Source organism: Ovis aries, chromosome 11 (assembly GCF_016772045.2).
Source record: "Ovis aries strain OAR_USU_Benz2616 breed Rambouillet chromosome 11, ARS-UI_Ramb_v3.0, whole genome shotgun sequence".
Taxonomy (NCBI): Eukaryota; Metazoa; Chordata; class Mammalia; order Artiodactyla; family Bovidae; genus Ovis; species Ovis aries.
Genome location: NC_056064.1, coordinates 27,594,447 through 27,612,192, shown reverse-complemented (window position 1 = coordinate 27,612,192; position 17,746 = coordinate 27,594,447). Strand labels below are relative to the sequence as shown.

Genomic DNA, 17,746 nt, shown 5'->3' with positions numbered 1-17,746 from the left:
AAAACCTCTCAGGGAGAGCCAGCCAAGTGTGGTGTGGAGCTGACTAGATGGCCTGCCACCCCTGCTCTGTTGTGGCTAGATGGCCTGCTACTCCTGTGCTCTGTTGAGGGACTGGTGACCCTAGACACTATACTGAACTCTTTTAATTTCCACCTCTGTAACACTCATGATGTGGCACCATAGCGTCCCTGCCCGCAGGCACTTTAATAGTACGTGGAGAGTGCTGAAGGGCCCACTTTTCTGGGCTGCAGCATGAGGATTGAACAGCACAGGAAACTTAGTGTTTCCCAGATTTCTGGGCTCCTGAGAACTACCAGGAATACTTTTTAAAATGGATTTTCAGGCTCCTTCCGCAGACGTTGATTCAGCAGTTGTAAAGGAGCCAGGTGATTCTTCCAATTAGGTATACAGTCATCATAATGTTCACTTGTCAAGGGCTTAACTATTTTTGAGATAGTGCTCAGGGCCTATTCGCGCTTCATCTACTGAGTGATTTACAGGTTTAGGATTACCGCAGGCCTTAGGACCCACTTTCTTTATCAGGGACCTGATAGGAGGGTACCAAATCTTGACCCCATTAGAAACTAGCGTGTTAATCCGGACCGATTATGTAACCTCTTTGTGTCATTTATGAAGCAGTAGGAAGTTAAGTCAGCTGCCTTCTCTCGAGTTTGTAAGCAGTGCACCTCCTGGCCTACAAAAAATAACCTGGAAGGTGGCTATCGTTGTCATCATTATGACAGGGTACTGAGACCCGAAGACTTCACCCAAACGCTCCCACCTTTCAACTTCAAGGAGCTTCAGAAACCCAAGTCCGAAGTCCCAGCGCGGGGGCGCTCTTGTCACGCGCCTGACGGCTCACAAAGTGCCCCTACCAAAGCCACCACCGGTCACATCTGCGCATGAGCGGACTCGACAGGGTTTGGGAAGAGTGTCGTCAAGGAAAATCCCCAGCTTCTAGGTAAACAAGTTGCCGCGTGAGATCGCCCGCACGTGTCCTCTACAGCTCCGAGACACCTCAGCCTATGAGAAAATTTGAAGGGCTGGACCGGCGTTTGCGTCACCGATCCTAGTCAGGTCGTGGGGGAGGCAATGCTGCCACAGCCAATAAGGACTTTGGAGGTGGGTGGAGGCGTGGCTTTCGATCAGACTTCCAATTAACGTGCTAGGGCGGCCCCTCCCGCACGTGGATCTGTCACTGCTTGTTGGTAAACTGACCAATGAGAAGATGACGGAGGCGGGCGGCGCCAATAGTGGCAGCGCGGAGCCTGGGTGGCCGCACGCGGCGCGGGGCATGGGTCGGCGCTCTTAGGCCAATAAGCTTGAGGGGAGTGGCGTCCTGGTCGGCGGGCGGACCTGGAGAAGCGAAGTACCCTTGATCCTAGTTGGGAAGAAATTGGATGGCGTGCGCGCCGAACGGTGAGTGCTCCGGCGTGGGGGGTGAGGAGCGGCCGTCGGTATGGATTTTTCCACAGTGATGTGTTCTGTAAGGAGGGGTGTTAGTGCAGTGCAGTGAAACGTGAGTACTAAATAACTTCAGTAGGGTCCGACTCTGCGACCCCCTGGACTGCAGCCCGCCAGGCTCCTCTGTCCGTGAGATTCTCCGGGGATCTTCCAAATGGCGTGATCACCGCGGTGTGAGCTCTGATGGTTGTGGGGGAATAGGGACTGCGAATTCAACTCTAGAGAGAGGGGAGCGGGAGTCCCTTACATCAGATCCCTCAACGCCCTAAGGTCCCTGGACTCCTGATTGCCTCGGGGAGGGTCTTGGAAGTTAGCGAACTGAGGGAGCTGAGAACCCTGCTCCCAGGGAGTTAGGGGACAGGACCCCTGAGAGCCGGTGGGGGGCGTTCCAGGGCATGACTGCTGTTTGGGTAGGTACCTTAAACACTTGAAATAGGCAGGGGTTCTGAGGCTGGAGAGAGGCCCTGGTAGGGCAGGTGGGAGGGTACCAAAGGGTTGCTGCAGATGGGGTGATGTGTGTGACCCTGAGCTAATCAAATCTCGGCTCTAGGTGTCTTTCTTATGTGTAAAAGGGAGGGGTTGGGATTCAGAGCCATTCTTGGGAGTAAACGTGAGGTAGCAACTGTCAGATCCTGAGAGGGAGACTGGGCTTGTGCAGATTGGCTGTACATAATGTCTTCCTACGGAGAAGGCAATGGCACCCCACTCCAGTACTCTTGCCTGGAAAATCCCATGGACGGGGGAGCCTGGTAGGCTGCAGTCCATGGGGTCAAGAACAGTCAGACATGATTGAGCGACTTCACTTTTACTTTTCACTTTCATGCACTGGAGAAGGAAACAGCAACCCACTCCAGTGTTCTTGCCTGGAGAATCCCAGGGACGGGGGAGCCTGGTGGGCTGCTGTCTATAGGGTCACACAGAGTCGGACACGACTGAAGTGACTTAGCAGCAGCAGCAGCAATGTCTTCCTGAGTTCTTGGAGTGAGGAGGCACCCACAGGGTGTATCTGTCTGTACAAGCAGCCAGGCTTGTGGTTAAGTGACCTGCTGTAAGGTGGAAGACTGAGGAAGTTGGATTCTTAGGAAACCAGGGGAGCCGGTGGGTGCTAGGGGGTTCTCAAAGACTTTGTGAGCATGTGAAAACTGGGACTGTGATGATTTGAAGTGTGTGGAGAGTGCCAACTGAATGTCCTAAGGGAGAAGAGAGAGTGGATGGAGTCTGTGTTTCAGGCACCAAACTTAGAATTGCCTGGGTATTTGAGAGGCCCAGGTTCCCAGAACTGGTAACACCTCAACAGGTTCCTGAAGGTTAAGAGGCCAGAATTACAAACCATTATCAGAGCTCAGATTTAAATCCTGGGCCCCATTTATTAAGAGCCTGAGAACATATTATGAAGCAATTTAGGCAGGGTTAGTAATTTCTGAGGCTTAGTTGGTCCTTGTGGAATGGGGATAGTGATGCCCATCTCACAAGATTGTTCTGAAGATTAAAGAAGATAACGTATGGAAAGTGCTCAGTGCAATGCCTTGGTCGTGTCTTTTTTTTTTTTAGGTTAAAAAAAATGGCTATGGAGTGACAAAATAACAGTGATAGTGTAAGATTTATGTGAATGCTGTGGTTGGGAACTAGTCTCACATTCTTAAGGTGTTTGGTTTTTGTTTTGGAAGTTGTGGTGACGTCCTCCCCATTTCCCTCTTCCTGGTTCTTCTGGTCTTGAGATGCCAGGCTTGCTCATTTCTCCCTTTTATTCCTCTCCCAAGATCCAGGCTCCAGCCTGGGCTACTTGCTCTTTTCCAGTTCGATTTCCTCATCCTAGACCCACTCTCCTCCCTATCCCTCCTCCCTCTTTCTGCTGCCATAGTAACAAGAGATTCAGGCTATAAAGGGGGCCTCAGGGAAGAGCAAAGGTCTCTTGCAGAACCTGGGCCTCCAACTTCCCCGCCCTGGCTTTGGGACCGGGCCAGCAGATGTGTACAGTCTGGGAGAGGGGGAAAGCCAATGCCAGGAGCTGTAGGAGCAAGCCAAGGGGAGGGCGGATGCGAGCCTCGAGCGGAGAGCCAAGCATGGGGGCGAGGGAGGGGGGACCCCTTCCTCCTAATCCTCTCTCCAGGAATCCCTGGCTTGGGGACAGGACGGCTGTCGTTGGGCTGGGGGAGGCGCCCAGGCGGGTGCATGTCCTGGGATACTTGCCAAAAGTACACGATGTTCCCAAGTGCACTGGCCGCCGCCCTCTCGGGCTGGCCGCCTCCCAAACCACTGCCTCTCCAGCCTCCCTGCCCCACATTCCCCGGCTGCCTCGCCCCGCCCCCTTCCTCCGCCTTGACGTCACCGCCGCCTCCCGCCCCCTCTCCTCCATTGACGGCAGCGGGGCCTGGTTACTGTGGGGACGGTGAGGCAGGATTCTGGTTAGGGCCTTGAGAGCAGGTGGGGGCTGCTGGAGCGCGACCTTTTTGTCTACGAAAAAGAAAAACATGGAGGTGGACAGCAAGGACCGCCTGTGTCGGGGCAGATCACACTAGAGCCCTGAGGAGTGCCGGAGAAGAGGAAAAGCGGTTTCCAGAGAGGAGGTGTCTGAAAAGGAGACAAGGGTCTGGACCACAGTATATGAGTTGGGGGGCCATTATCAAGGAGAGAATACTGAGAATCCAGGTTCCGGAATCCTCTATTTCCAGTGACTTCTTGCTTTGTTTTTTTTCTGGGTTATTCTGTAACCTTCCTGCCTCTAGCTTTTCCACAGACCCTTGCTCTGCCACCCCCACCCCTCATGGGGAACACCACTGTTAAGGAGAGCTTAGGCCACGTGACAGTGAGGGGTGTGCACCCACAGCTGATTGCGTCAGCATCAACCTCTTCACTTGCCACCCACATTTCCAGGGAGCCCTACAGGAACTACACCTCAGTCTTGATTGAAGGGGGTCTGTGTAACTGCAGCTCTTTTCAGCTCAAACTGGCACTTTATTCCCCCAAATTAGGATTCAGGGTTCTGCTCCTTGCCTCTTAAAAATAAATGATAATTTCCAGCCCCTGCTCTATTGCTGACGTCCCTCCTCCTCCCCTAGCTATATTTACAACAAAGTCACCATGTTTATTATCACCCTACTGTGTATTAGGTTCTCTTCTGGGGGCTGCGAAATACAGTTAAGGAGATAGATGAGATGCTTGGCTTTGTCTTCTCCTAGTGGTGGGGACTTGAAGGCCTTGCCACCCAACATTTTCTGTGTATAAGATCTCTTCTCTCAGCCACCCCCTTTGTTGCCCTGTAGCCCTGGCTTCCTGGCCCTCAGTTAGGGGCCAGCCCTAACTGTGGGTGGCTGCATCCTCAGGAGAGAAGCACTAGTCACCACGTAGGTTGCTCAGAGTGACATGGAAGCACCTGCCATTGTTTCCCTTCACAGCCTCTGTTGGGTTCGATCCATTGTTTGGCATCCGTCATCCCACTCCACTCCTTCCTCAAATTGCCCTCCTCCTAGCTGTCCACAGGATTTGAAGTATCAGAGGAAGGGATTGGATATGGCTTTATGATGACGACAAGGCTGGTGAGGGGAACCTAGGAAAGGCCAAGCTGGGTTTCTGTCTGTCCCTCTCCTCCCAAGGACCAGTCATCTCATCCAGCTTGGCCCATCTCCTAAGGTCTGCATACTTTCTGCCCAAGGTCTGGCGAGGCCAGGGTGTCCTGTTGTGCAGGGCAGGTCAGTTCAGGGAGTAGGCCTCTCTTAAATACCTACTGTGGCCCAGGTATTTTCCCCGAATAGGGGCAGCTTACTTCCCCTCCACTCCCTTCCATTATTTACTGTGCAAGGCGTCCTGCGCCCATTGGCTGGGTTGTGGTGTCTGGGGCCCTTCAGCCCAGTGCCAGCACCCAGATCCACGTGCGCCCGCGTGTGTGACACAGCCCTGACCTCAGTGGGGGCCAGTAGCCAATCAGGCGCCGGGAAGAGATCCCCAGCCAATTGGGGGCGGGGCCTGCGGCTCCACCGGCAGGAGGCCAATGAGGGGCAGTGTCTGGCGTTATGCAACCCGCCTCCTGGCCCCGCTGAGCTTCCACTCCGCTGCGGGTTGCAACGGCGGCAGGCAGGCGGCCGGAGGGCGCTCGCGCGGCCAGGTAAGCATCTCCGCGGCCACCACAGTGGCCAGTCTTCGGCCTCGAACCGGATTGCCTCCACTTGCAGCTTGATGGACTGCATTTGGCCCGGGCGCTCAGACGGCACACCAGTAATCCGCCTTGCTTGAGGTTGTCCACCCCCTCCTCTGTCCCCGGGGACGTAGGTATTCCTCGAACCGGGTACTGAGCGTCCGCACTCCTGCTTGCCTACCTTCAAGCTTTCTCCTGGCTCCCAGCCATCCCGGCCTCACAGCCGACCCTCACCAGGCATTCGCCTGCTGCCTTTGTCACTCGGGGGTCCCCGGTTTTGCCCCAGCACCGGGACCTGTTCGGGCTTTACGCTCTCCCTGCGCTCCCTCCTCCAATCCCTGGCCTTGCGCCGGCCGTGATGTCAGCCCGGTTCAAGCTGGAACATCCCGTTCCCGGTGCTAGTTCCTGCTGTTGGCCACAGCCTTCCCTTTTCTCCTGAAGCTCAGAAAATGCTCTGGGGTTGGGGGTGTGGTTGGAGAAGGGAAGAACTACCTGCTGGCTATTGTGTGTCCCTTGGTCAGAGCTGAGTATGTCTGCCTCGGATGGGTGTGTATGTTGAGGGGGGTAGGGTGGTGAGTGTACAGAAAAGTAGGGGAGTGAGGAGAGAGGATTCTTGGGTTCCTGACAATGGCAGGTGCCGGCTTCGGTCCTGTGGGTCGGGAGAGGGTGCAGGGGCCGTAGAAGGGAAGGCTGTGTTATCTTGACCAGCATAACTGGCATCTGACGAGTGCCCGGCCGAGGCTTTTGCGCCGAGGGCGGCGGTGATTATATTTTGCCCTGGGGAGCAAGGCCAGCCTCTGAAACTCCGATGGCCGCCCCTCTTCCTATGGCCACCAAGGCCTCCGGGAACCTGGGATGTATTAGAGGTGGGCGACCCCTGGTTGCGTCGGCCAGTGTAGGAGGGTGGCGTTCCCTCTGTTTCCGCCGAGAAAGGGGGGAGGGGTCGCCCCTCCCGCCCTCTTGTGGGCCCTCCAGCAACCGCTGAGCTCAGCCGCTGACGTCGGTTTCCCTGGCGACCGCGACGGCGGCGGAAGCGCGTGGTGGGGCCGCGCACGTCCGCGCGCATGTGCGGCGAAGGTGGCGCCGCCCCCGGGTAAAATTAGCCCGGAGGCCTAAATATAGGAGGCGGCAGGCTCAACCCCTGTTCTGAGGCCTTGATGTCCCAGGCTGAGGGGGGACACTGATGGGAATTTGGCGATGGGAGGTATCCAGGCTGTGGCTCACAGCTATAGTCAGGTGGCTGTGGCTCACAGTAAACCGCTCAGGTTCTATCTAACCTAGGCCACACTGACAGGTGATGTTGGGAGGAAAACCCACCTGCAGCCCCGGTTAAGGGGACAGGAACAGAACTTGCCCAGGCTGCATATTGGAAGCCTGGGTCCCAGGAGTATGGGAACCTGCAAGGGAGGGTCTGAGTGAAGCCGACAGGTGTTGTGAAGTTACAACCCAGGTTTTTCTCTTTGGTCTCTTCAGGTGCTGACTGTGGTCAAACTTCTCAGCCCTCTGAGGCTTGGGTCTCCCACCTCCCTCCTCTAGCCAGGCCTTCTGGCCCCCTTGAGCATCTGTGGTGGCCTCTCTACCTACCCCGTTCTCCTGCCCTTCCCATGGCCCAGACATGAGCAGGAGCGGCCCCCTAGAAGGGGCTGATGGGGGAGGGGACCCCAGGCCAGGGGAACCCTTTTGTCCTGGAGGGGGTCCATCCCCTGGGCCTCCAGAGCACCGACCTTGTCCTGGCCCCAGCTTGGCTGATGACACGGATGCCAACAGCAATGGCTCTAGCGGCAATGAGTCAAATGGACCCGAGTCCAGGGGTGCATCTCAGCGGAGTTCGCACAGCTCCTCCTCCGGCAATGGCAAGGACTCAGCCCTGCTGGAGACCACTGAGAGCAGCAAGAGGTGTGTCTGGATGGGTGTGGCAGGTTCTTCGAGTGGTCTCTGGAGCCATCTGAGCTGGGAGACAGGCCCCAGTTGCTGGCCACTTTCTCCTCATCGTGCGCCTGTTGCTTCTCCTTTAGCACGAACTCTCAGAGCCCATCCCCACCCAGCAGTTCCATTGCCTACAGCCTCCTGAGTGCCAGCTCTGAGCCAGACAACCCTTCTACCAGTGGCTGCAGGTTTGTGGGGGGAGGGGGGGAGGACGGGGGCAAAGGGACTGAAGGCCAGGCTCTGGGGCTAATGCCTGTACCCCCTCCCTCCTTGTGGGCCCTGCAGCAGTGAACAGTCAGCTCGGGCAAGGACTCAGAAAGAACTCATGACGGCACTGCGAGAGCTCAAGCTTCGGCTGCCCCCGGAGCGCAGGGGCAAGGGCCGCTCCGGGACTCTGGCCACACTGCAGTATGCGCTGGCCTGTGTCAAGCAGGTGCAAGGTGAGTGGTGCTCCTGGGAGGGTAATGGTCAGGTTCTGGGTGACCGTGGGGAGCTGTCTCCTTGCTAAATGCGCTGCTGCCCACACCCCATAGGGATTCCCTTCTACCTTAATCGCTAAAGTATCTGCTTGCAATGCAGGAGACCTGGGTTCCATCCCTGGGTTGGGAAGATCCCCTGGATCAGGGAATGGCAACCCACTCCAGTATTCTTGCCTGGAAAGTCCCACGGACAGAGGACTGGTGGGCTGCAGTCCATGGGGTTGCAAAGAGTCAGACATGACTGAGGGACTAAACCACCACCCACCCCTGCAGCCAACCAGGAGTTCTACCAGCAATGGAGCCTGGAGGAGGGCGAACCGTGTGCCATGGACATGTCCACCTATACTCTGGAGGAGCTGGAGCACGTCACGTCTGAGTACACACTCCGCAACCAGGTCAGTGCGGCCCGCCCCTGCACCCGACGTGCCCCCAGCCCCACTCCCACAGCTCCTAAACCTGTGCTGATCCTTACTCTCTCGCCTAGGACACCTTCTCCGTGGCTGTCTCCTTCCTGACAGGCCGCATCGTCTACATTTCTGAGCAGGCGGGTGTCCTGCTGCGCTGCAAGCGGGACGTGTTCCGGGGCGTCCGCTTCTCCGAGCTCTTGGCTCCCCAGGATGTGGGCGTCTTCTACGGTTCCACCACCCCATCCCGCCTGCCCACCTGGGGCCCGGGGGCCTCCGCAGGTGAGGTCCCCAAGTGCTCGGGGGAAGATGAGCAGTCCCCGGAAGCAACTGCTGTGAGGGCCCAGGGGACCCAGGCTTTTCCTTGCTGGGTTTTTCTCAGCCCAGGGAGGAGGTGGGGAGCCATACTCACTGCCCTCCTGGTCTGTCTCAGGTTCAGACCTCAAGGACTTCACCCAGGAGAAGTCTGTCTTCTGTCGTATCAGGTCAGTGGGGAACGTGGGAGCAGACCCCTTCCACCTCCCATCCCCCCACTCCTCTTTGCTGGGTCAGCCATGACCTTGAGCTGGAGGGTGGGTGGCTCTTCAATGATCATCTCTAATGCCCCTTTCTCTTCCTTGCTAGAGGGGGTCCTGACCGGGATCCGGGGCCTCGGTACCAGCCATTCCGCCTAACCCCATATGTGACCAAGATCCGGGTCTCCGATGGGGCCCCTGCCCAGCCATGCTGCCTGCTCATTGCAGAGCGCATTCACTCTGGTTATGAAGGTGGGCAGCCCCAGGCCTGACCTGGTTGGGGTAGGAGGAAGGGTGTCTCCTCTAGGCTGGGGGTGAGGCAGAACAGGAGTCTGGGAGACAACTTTGAAACAGGATGAGGGTTTGAACACCCCTTTAGAGGTCGAGTTGGGTAAGAACTCCAAGCTAGGAGAAGGCAAAAAAAAGTGCCTTGGTTTTCAGTTTCATTATTGGCGTGGGGCACAGAAATAGTCCAGACCGTCTCTGGAGGCCAGGGGGCTCAGGGGAGAGCTGTGGAGGGAATCATCTGCCAGCCAGCCTAGGCCTGAGGCAGCACATGGAGGGCCCGGGAACTGGAGCATTCTGCCTGAGATCCAATGGCCACGCCTCCTGTGCCTCAGCTCCCCGGATCCCCCCTGACAAGAGGATCTTCACCACACGGCACACGCCCAGCTGCCTCTTCCAGGATGTGGATGAGAGGTGAGGTCAGGATCTGGAGGAAAAGGAGGTGCCAGGGCCGAGGCTCTGGCCCCTCTGACGCCCCCTCTCCTCTCAGGGCCGCCCCGCTGCTGGGCTACCTCCCCCAGGACCTCCTGGGGGCCCCAGTGCTCCTCTTCCTGCATCCGGAGGACCGACCCCTCATGCTGGCCATCCACAAGAAGAGTGAGTTTCTCTCTTCCTGATTGCACTTCTAGTTGTCTACAGGGCTTCCTTAGGGCTGCCCCTGTGATTGTGTCTCTCAGTGCCTTGATTTTGGGGTTGGGGGGATTCCACCTCACTTAGCTCTCCCTCCCACTGACTTGCACCTTGTTTCCCATGGCCTTCAGTCCTGCAGCTGGCTGGCCAGCCCTTTGACCACTCCCCTATTCGCTTCTGTGCCCGTAATGGGGAGTATGTCACTATGGACACCAGCTGGGCTGGCTTCGTGCACCCCTGGAGCCGCAAGGTGGCCTTTGTGTTGGGCCGCCACAAAGTACGCACGTAAGTGGGCACATAAGTGGATCATGCCCTGGAGGGCCGGCCAGCGTGGAGGGGCCAGGGCTCAACTCCCCTCCCGCACCCCACAGGGCGCCCCTGAATGAAGATGTATTCACTCCCCCGGCCCCCAGCCCCACTCTGTCCCTGGACTCTGACATCCAAGAGCTCTCGGAGCAGATCCACCGGTTGCTGTTACAGGTGAGGGTTGATGGGAGGGGGCTTGGGAGACAAGAAAGGGGGCAGAGCAGGCCTCAGGCCATCTAAGCCATAGTCACTCTCCCTGCCTCAGCCTGTGCACAGCCCCAGCCCCACGGGCCTCTGTGGAGTCGGCCCCGTGCCTTCCTCTGGCCCTCTCCTCAGCCCTGGCTCCTCCAGTGACAGCAACGGGGGTGATGCCGAGGGACCTGGGCCTCCTGCCCCGGTGAGTGGCCCTTGAGTCCCCTGTCCTGTCCCCTTGTCCTCAAGAGTCAGCACTGCCAAGCCCAGGGGAGCGTCGTCCACCTCCTTTCCTTTCTTGTTCTGCTTGCATCGTGACCTCCCCACTGGGGCCTCTCTTGTACTACGCTCTGGGCTCCCGAGGCTGGCCAGGCCCCCCAGTGCTGCCCACTCCCTGCCCTGTCCCACAGGTGACCTTCCAGCAGATCTGTAAGGATGTGCACCTGGTAAAGCATCAGGGGCAGCAGCTTTTTATTGAGTCCCGGGCCCGGCCTCTGACCCGGCCCCGTGTCCCTGGTGAGTCGGCGAGGGTGTGGGTGGGGAGCGAGGCCTGGGGGTCCCCAGACCTTCAGCCTAACCCAGAGGAGTTTCTCTCTCCTTGGTCCAGCTACTGGCACATTCAAGGTCAAGACCCTTCCCTGCCAGTCCCCAGAGCTGGAGGCAGCCCTGGCTCCAATCCAGGCCCCAGTGGCCTTGGCCGCCGAGGAGGCTGAGCGGAAAGAAGCCTCCAGTTGCTCCTACCAGCAGATCAACTGCCTGGACAGCATCCTCAGGTCAGGCCATCCTGGCACCTTCTCTGCCTGGGGCCACGGCCCCGCTCCACCTAGACCTGCCCTCATGTCCTCTGGTGCCTCCTCAGGTACCTGGAGAGCTGCAACCTCCCCGGCACCGCAAAGCGCAAATGTGCGTCCTCCTCTTCCTGCACTGCCTCTTCGGCCTCCGACGACGACAAGCAGCGGGCAGGCCCAGTCTCTGTGGGTGCCAAGAAAGGTGAAGACTCGGGCCTGCTCTGCTCCCGCCGCCCTGTCCTCTGGCCCTGTGCCTCTACATGTCTTTGGGGCCCCCACCTCACTCTGTCCTGTCCCCCTGCCAGCCTCCCCTGTGCCATCCATCTCCTCCGCACCAGGCTTTCCTTTCCCAGCCACCCAGGGGGGCGGGGTGGTAACTGGCACCATCTCTCTGCACAGATCCATCAGCAGTGCTGCCTGGGGAGGGGGCCACCCCTCTGAAGGAGCCGGTGGTGGGAGGAGGAGCCTTGAGCCCGCTCGCCCTGGCCAATAAGGCGGAGAGCGTGGTGTCCGTCACCAGTCAGTGTAGCTTCAGCTCCACCATCGTCCATGTGGGAGACAAGAAGCCCCCGGAGTCGGGTACGGGTGTGGCTGAGGGGCGCAGAAACAGGGCTCCATCTGGTCCCTCAGCCAGAGCTACCTCCTTCCTTGCCTTCTCCTGCCCTCTGGCCCCAAATGGAGAGAAGGAGCCTCCATCTTAGCGTTTCTCACTCTCTGCTCGCCCGCCAGCCTTCGCCGCCTCGTCTGTCCCCCACCTTGCTTCCTGTGTTCTTACTGTCACACACAAAGTCTGGGGTGCAGGGTTCAACCTAAGGTGCTCCCCACAGAGGGGCTGAAGGCAACACTGTTGTAAAACCCTTGAAGGGTCTTTGGGTATTGACCTGGAAAATGCGTGAGGAAAGAGTCGGGATGGGCTTCCCTTCCGAGGAGGGTCATGGGGGTGTCATCCTTGGGTAAGGCCCCTGGAGGGGACCGAATGTCCTTTCTTATTACCCTGAGACACCTTTGCGTGGAGCTCCCCAGAGCCGGTCCTTGGGGGGACGTGGCCAGGATTTGCAGGGGAGGCCTAGGCTTGGCTGCAGGGTGGAGGCCGGGGGTTTGGCTAAGCTGTTGGACGTGGAGGGGTTGGTGCAGGTGTGCTAATTGTGAGGTGCTTCTGACCTTTGCCTCATCTCATCCTCCTCAGACATCATCATGATGGAGGACCTGCCCTCCTTGCCTCCCGGTCCAGCTCCCAGCCCTGCCCCTAGCCCCACAGTAGCCCCTGATCCGGCCCCAGACGCCTACCGCCCAGTGGGCCTGACCAAGGCCGTGCTGTCCCTGCACACACAGAAGGAGGAGCAGGCCTTCCTCAGCCGCTTCCGAGACTTCAGTAGGCTGCGTGGATTGGACAGCTCCTCCACAGCCCCCTCGGCCCCTGGGGAGCGAGGTAACCACCTGGGATACCCCTGAGCCTGCCCAGTCGAGGACCAGAATGTCGGGGGAGGGAGTTCTTGAGGGAGAGGCTTCTGCTCCAGGGACCCAGGCTGTTGCTCCCTCTACCACCAGGGCCCTGCCCAGGGACAGGCCCCTCGCCAGCCTCTCCCCACTAGGGTGGGGGTCTGGGCTGCCGCCCGAGAAGGGCAGCCTGAGGAGCTGCACTCAGAGGCAGGCCAAGGCGCTCAGCTTCCGGTAAGCCGCTCCAGGCCTGGTGTAGGGGCAGGAAGTGTGCCGACTCAGGACTCTGTTGTTGCTGATTGGGAGGTCTATGTAGACTGGCAGGGAGGACCGGGGCAACTTCAGGGGGCAGAGGATCAGCACTTCAGGGCAGCTGGCTGCCCTCCAGGTGCGTGTGGGAGGCTCCCTGAAGGCAGACGTAGGACTCAGGACTGGGCTTTCCTGCCCGCCTCTTCGCTCCGTCATGCGCTAGGCAGAGCATGGCGCGGCTGGCAGTGCCTGCTGGAGTTTGGCCGAGGGGTCGGAGCCACCTGCCCACCCGTCCGTGGGCCTACCCTGCCTCCTCCTGTCTGCCAGCATGCCTCTGTCTCCTGCCCTCCCCCAGCATGACCCCTTATGTGACCTTTCCTTTCTCTGGCTCCTCTGTCCATAAATCCTCCCCTGTCGCTGTAATTCTTCCCTGAGGAATTCTTCCCTCTGTTATGTGTGGGCCGGGGAGCCAGAGGTCCTTCACCTACCCTCTCCCTGGTCAGAGTGGCAGGGCGGTGGGGGCTGCAGGGGCCTAACCACCAGGCTGAGGGCCTTGCTAACCCTCGTTTCTCCCTTCAGGCTGCCACCACAGCCCTGCCACCCCTGGCCGCCGCCACCACTGCCGATCCAAAGCCAAGCGCTCACGTCACCACCAGACAGCTCGGGCCGAAGCCCCTAGCTACATCTCCCAGCCCTCGCCTGTGCCACCCTCTGCCCCCTGGCCCCCACCACCAGCCACTCCTCCCTTCCCAGCTGTGGTCCAGCCATACCCTCTCCCTGTCTTCCCCCCGAGAGGCAGCCCTCAGCCTCTCCCTCCTGCTCCCACGTCTGTGCCTCCTGCAGCTTTCTCTGCCCCCCTGGTGACCCCCATGGTGGCCTTGGTGCTCCCTAACTATCTGTTCCCTACCCCATCTACCTACCCCTACGGGGCACCCCAGACGCCTGCCGAGGGGTCTCCTACCCCTGCCTCCCGCTCCCCATCTCCGTCCCTGCCCCCGCTGCCCCCCAGCCCTCCCCACCGCCCCAACTCTCCGCTCTTCAACTCAAGATGCAGCTCCCCACTCCAGCTAAACCTGCTGCAGCTTGAGGAGCCCCCTCGTGGTGAGGGGGGTGCAGCGGCAGGGGGCTCTGGGAGCAGTGCTGGGCCCCCCCCTCCCAGCGAGGAGACGGTGGAACCAGAGGCCAGACTGGTGAGCTCTGACCCGGTTCCCCCCGCCCCCGTCCTCTTAGGGCCCCCACACAGCTCTCACCACCTGGTCCTCCCCTCTCACGCTTCCTCCTGCCCTCCTGGTTGTCCCCAGAGGATGGGGTCATGGGGTGGGAGACCCCAGCTGAGTTTCTCAACAAGGCAGAAATCAGCTGCCTCATCTGTGAAGTGGGGACAGTCCTGTCTGTCTGACAGGTGGTGAGGACATCCCCATAAACTTCTGAGAGTACGTCTGCCACTTGGAAGGGGTCCAGCGTCACATCCCTCCTCTTCGCCAGTTCTCCTCTCACTCAGCCTGAGCCCATTGTCGTGGAGTGGGAAGAGACCACTTGGGCTGGGTGTGCCCCCAACCAGTGGCAGCAGTAGAAGGGAAGCCTAGGTGTTGATTCCTTAATCCCTCCCTGTCCCCCTTGCCTCCCCTCCTTCAGGCGGAGGTAACTGAGTCCTCCAACCAGGACGCTCTCTCGGGCTCCAGTGACCTGCTGGAGTTGCTGCTACAAGAGGACTCTCGATCTGGCACGGGCTCTGCTGCCTCAGGCTCCTTGGCCTCCGGCTTGGGCTCTGGTTCAGGCTCCCATGAGGGGGGCAGCACTTCCGCCAGCATCACGCGTGAGTGCCGCCCCCCCCCCCAATACTTTCCAGGGTAGGACAGTGTCTAGGGAGTTGGAAAGCCAGGCCGCACCTTGGCTGAGTAGCCTGGGTCCACGCCCTGCTTTCTAAGGCCAGTGGGCTGGACCTACAACCTTGAGTGAGGCCTGGTGGAGCACCTGCTGGCCTGACTGTTGGCTGCCTGCTTCTCACTCTACAGGCAGCAGTCAGAGCAGCCACACGAGCAAGTACTTTGGCAGCATCGATTCTTCAGAGGCTGAGGCTGGGGCTGCCCAGGCCAGGGCTGAGCCTGGGGACCAGGTCATTAAGTACGTGCTCCAGGATCCCATCTGGCTGCTCATGGCCAATGCTGACCAGCGTGTCATGATGACTTATCAGGTGCCCTCCAGGTGAGGACTTTGGGAGCACTCCTTGCCTCCCCTTCAGAGGAATGGGGAGGCTGCCCCCCCTCACTCCCTAGCTAACTTGGGTTTTTCTTTCTTGGCCTGGCTCTGCCCTGGGGCATTCCTGTTCTGTCTCCTGCCCCTTGGAGCCCCAGCAATAGTCAGGCTGAGAGCAGCTTTCCTGGTTTTGGGAAGGCCTGAACTCTCAGAACACGTTTCTGGGGAGAAGCATGAGGCACAGAGTGGGACGCTGCGATAGAAGAAAAGTGCCAGTCCTCCTTGTGGGCCCTGGCCCCAGCTCCCATTCTCTGCCTCCTGAACTTCTTCCCGGAGCAGGGACATGGCCTCTGTGCTGAAGCAGGACCGGGAGCGGCTCCGGGCCATGCAGAAGCAGCAGCCTCGGTTCTCGGAGGACCAGCGGAGGGAACTGGGTGCTGTGCACTCCTGGGTCCGGAAAGGTCAACTCCCTCGGGCCCTTGATGTGATGGTGAGAGAAGTCCACGCTAGGAGGGTGAAGAAGGAATTGAGCTCAAGTTGAAAGGACAGAGGGCTGATCCCTTCACTGTTCTTGGATCATTAATTCTGAAGGATGTTAATTCCACTGAGCTTGCTGTTGGGTTATTTAGTGTTAAACCATGTGAATTTTGTGGACCTTTTCTGGGCCAGTACTGTACTAATGTACATTGTGGCTGTCCTGCTGTGGGGTCTGGAGACAGGATGCGATGCATTTTCCAATATTGTTGACCCCACGTGCATCCGCCTGAATCAGTATTTCCTAGGCATACAGTTTGGAAAGTACTCTGGGGCTTGGGGACAAGGGGAGCTGGGTTGGCAGGTCAGCACTGAGAATCTGCCTGACTCACGCATACCCTTTCTTCCTCCAAGGCCTGTGTGGACTGCGGTAGCAGCACCCAAGAGCCTGGCCATCCTGATGACCCTCTCTTCTCGGAAGTGGATGGACTGGGGCTGGAGCCCATGGAGGAGGGCGGAGGCGAGGGTGGTGGCGGTGGTGGTGAGGGTGAGGGCAGCAGTGGGGCCCAGGCCCAAGCTGGGGCCAGGGTCTCGAGCTCTCAGGACCTGGCCATGGAAGAGGAGGAGCAAGGTGGGAGCTCACCCAGTCCAGCCTTACCTGCCACAGAAAATGGCACCAGCTAGACTCCGTCTTGGGCCACCTCCAGATGTGCACGAGAAGCTTCCTTCTCTCATGCCCCAACTCTCAGAACTCAGATGTGGCTGGACCAACCAATAAGAGAACTGCCCCAGCTTCTCCTGCTGTGGGGGGGTGGGGCCCCGTCACCAGCCCAGGACCAGGGGCTGCCTCTGGCCTCTTTGGGAATAGGGTGGCATTCTTCAGCCCAGCCCAGCCCAGAGAAGCCTCCCATCACATCCCCGGTGAGGAGTCATTCCTCTTCCTGGACAAGATTGCTGACAAGCTGCTGAAGTGGTCTCTCCAAGTCCCAGCTGAGCTGGAGTTCCTGTCCCTGGGGATTGGGGCTGCATTTATTTATTGGGGGAGTCAGTCCTCTCCCCCACCTCCTCCCCGGATGAGGGCAGGAGGAGGGTGTGAGGCCCAAGCAGGACCCTGCGGTCCAAACCCCTAGCTGCTCCAGGGTGGGGGAGGTTGGTGGACCATGGAGTCCCTGGTGCTGCCCCTCAAGTGGGACCCAGGTGTTCTCAGCTGTACCCTCTACCAATGGCATTTGTGTTTTTGATATCGTGTCTGTTATTTTTAATACAAAAAGGAAAAAAATACCAGGTCTTTGTGAAATGAAGTTTGAGGGCTGGGTTGCCCCCGGCCCCGGGGGGTAGAGGAGGGAGGCTCTTTCCCTCCCCTTCCCGGAAAGTAGTAGTGAGAATGAGTTATTGCCTCCCCTGATGACCTATATAATCTCCCCACACCCTTTCCCAATGAGAAGGCAGGTCTAGGTGGCTAAGACACGGAGTCCCACAGTCATTCATAGTCTAGTTGGGAAGCGGTGTGGGAGAGGGGAAGCTGGTGCAGAGTGTTAATGCTCTGGCTCAGAAGTTGGAAAGGGGGAAAACTTGGAAAGGATAAGTGATTGGAGATTGATAGCAACCTTTGTTCCATATATTTCTCGTTTAGTGCCCCTTCGTGAAGAGCTGATCTATATCTAGAAGCAACCAGCCCCTTACCGGCGCCGTGGCTTAGCTGGTTAAAGCGCCTGTCTAGTAAACAGGAGATCCTGGGTTCGAATCCCAGCGGTGCCTGGGGTAGTTGACTGTAGTATATTATTGCTGCAAAGGGAACGTGTTTCCAGACACCCCCCCTACCCCCTCCGTCTCTACTGCAGTTTACCGAAGATGATTATTCTTATCTAGCCAGTTCCTCACCATTTGAATTTCCATTCCTGTGCACTTTTAGTGCAAATTTGGAGGCCAACTCCAGCTTTCATGAACCATGGTTTAGCAGCCTCCCTTTGTCTACCTACAAGGATATGAGAATGTTGACTCAGATTTGGGCCCGTTTTGCATGGTGTCTAGGGGTAGGAAGGAAGGACCGGAAAGCTGCCTCGTCTGTTGCCTCACATGCGCATGCGCAGTGGCATATCACACCAGCAGGGCGGTACTCGCTGCAGACGGGAGTGTTGATAGGCAGCTATAGTTGCGCAGGCCCAGGGCCGCACGCGGCTGTGATGGCCGAGTGGTTAAGGCGTTGGACTCGAAATCCAATGGGGTCTCCCCGCGCAGGTTCGAATCCTGCTCACAGCGTCAGTAATTT

At 58.6% G+C, this 17,746-nt stretch overlaps 1 protein-coding gene and 2 non-coding genes across 9 annotated transcripts; all 3 read left to right on the top strand.

The window, feature by feature from the left end:
• The first annotated feature begins 1,383 nt into the window (after positions 1-1,383).
• Positions 1,384-16,758, top strand: PER1 (period circadian regulator 1). Of its 7 annotated transcripts, none has more exons than XM_027974927.2 (23): positions 1,384-1,419; positions 7,070-7,492; positions 7,612-7,710; positions 7,808-7,962; positions 8,275-8,396; positions 8,486-8,687; positions 8,839-8,890; positions 9,030-9,172; positions 9,541-9,619; positions 9,696-9,802; positions 9,967-10,120; positions 10,207-10,315; positions 10,407-10,538; positions 10,744-10,849; positions 10,941-11,106; positions 11,193-11,323; positions 11,521-11,700; positions 12,308-12,550; positions 13,387-13,997; positions 14,443-14,623; positions 14,823-15,012; positions 15,343-15,493; positions 15,892-16,758. In XM_027974927.2, the coding sequence occupies exons 2-23, from the start codon at positions 7,212-7,214 to the stop codon at positions 16,159-16,161; spliced, it is 3,864 nt and encodes a 1,287-aa protein (XP_027830728.1). In that variant the 5' UTR covers positions 1,384-1,419; positions 7,070-7,211; the 3' UTR covers positions 16,162-16,758. The 7 variants fall into 7 exon arrangements, with proteins under 7 accessions (XP_027830728.1, XP_027830729.1, XP_060250802.1 ...); XM_027974928.2 differs by having other exon boundaries at positions 1,384-5,566; XM_027974929.2 differs by lacking the exon at positions 1,384-1,419 and adding an exon at positions 5,508-5,695.
• A 403-nt stretch (positions 16,759-17,161) lies between these two features.
• On the top strand, positions 17,162-17,235 carry TRNAT-AGU (transfer RNA threonine (anticodon AGU)). The gene has a single exon. It is a non-coding gene; the product is annotated as a tRNA-Thr (tRNA).
• Positions 17,236-17,654: 419 nt separating this feature from the next.
• On the top strand, positions 17,655-17,736 carry TRNAS-CGA (transfer RNA serine (anticodon CGA)). The gene has a single exon. It is a non-coding gene; the product is annotated as a tRNA-Ser (tRNA).
• The last annotated feature ends 10 nt before the right edge of the window (positions 17,737-17,746 follow it).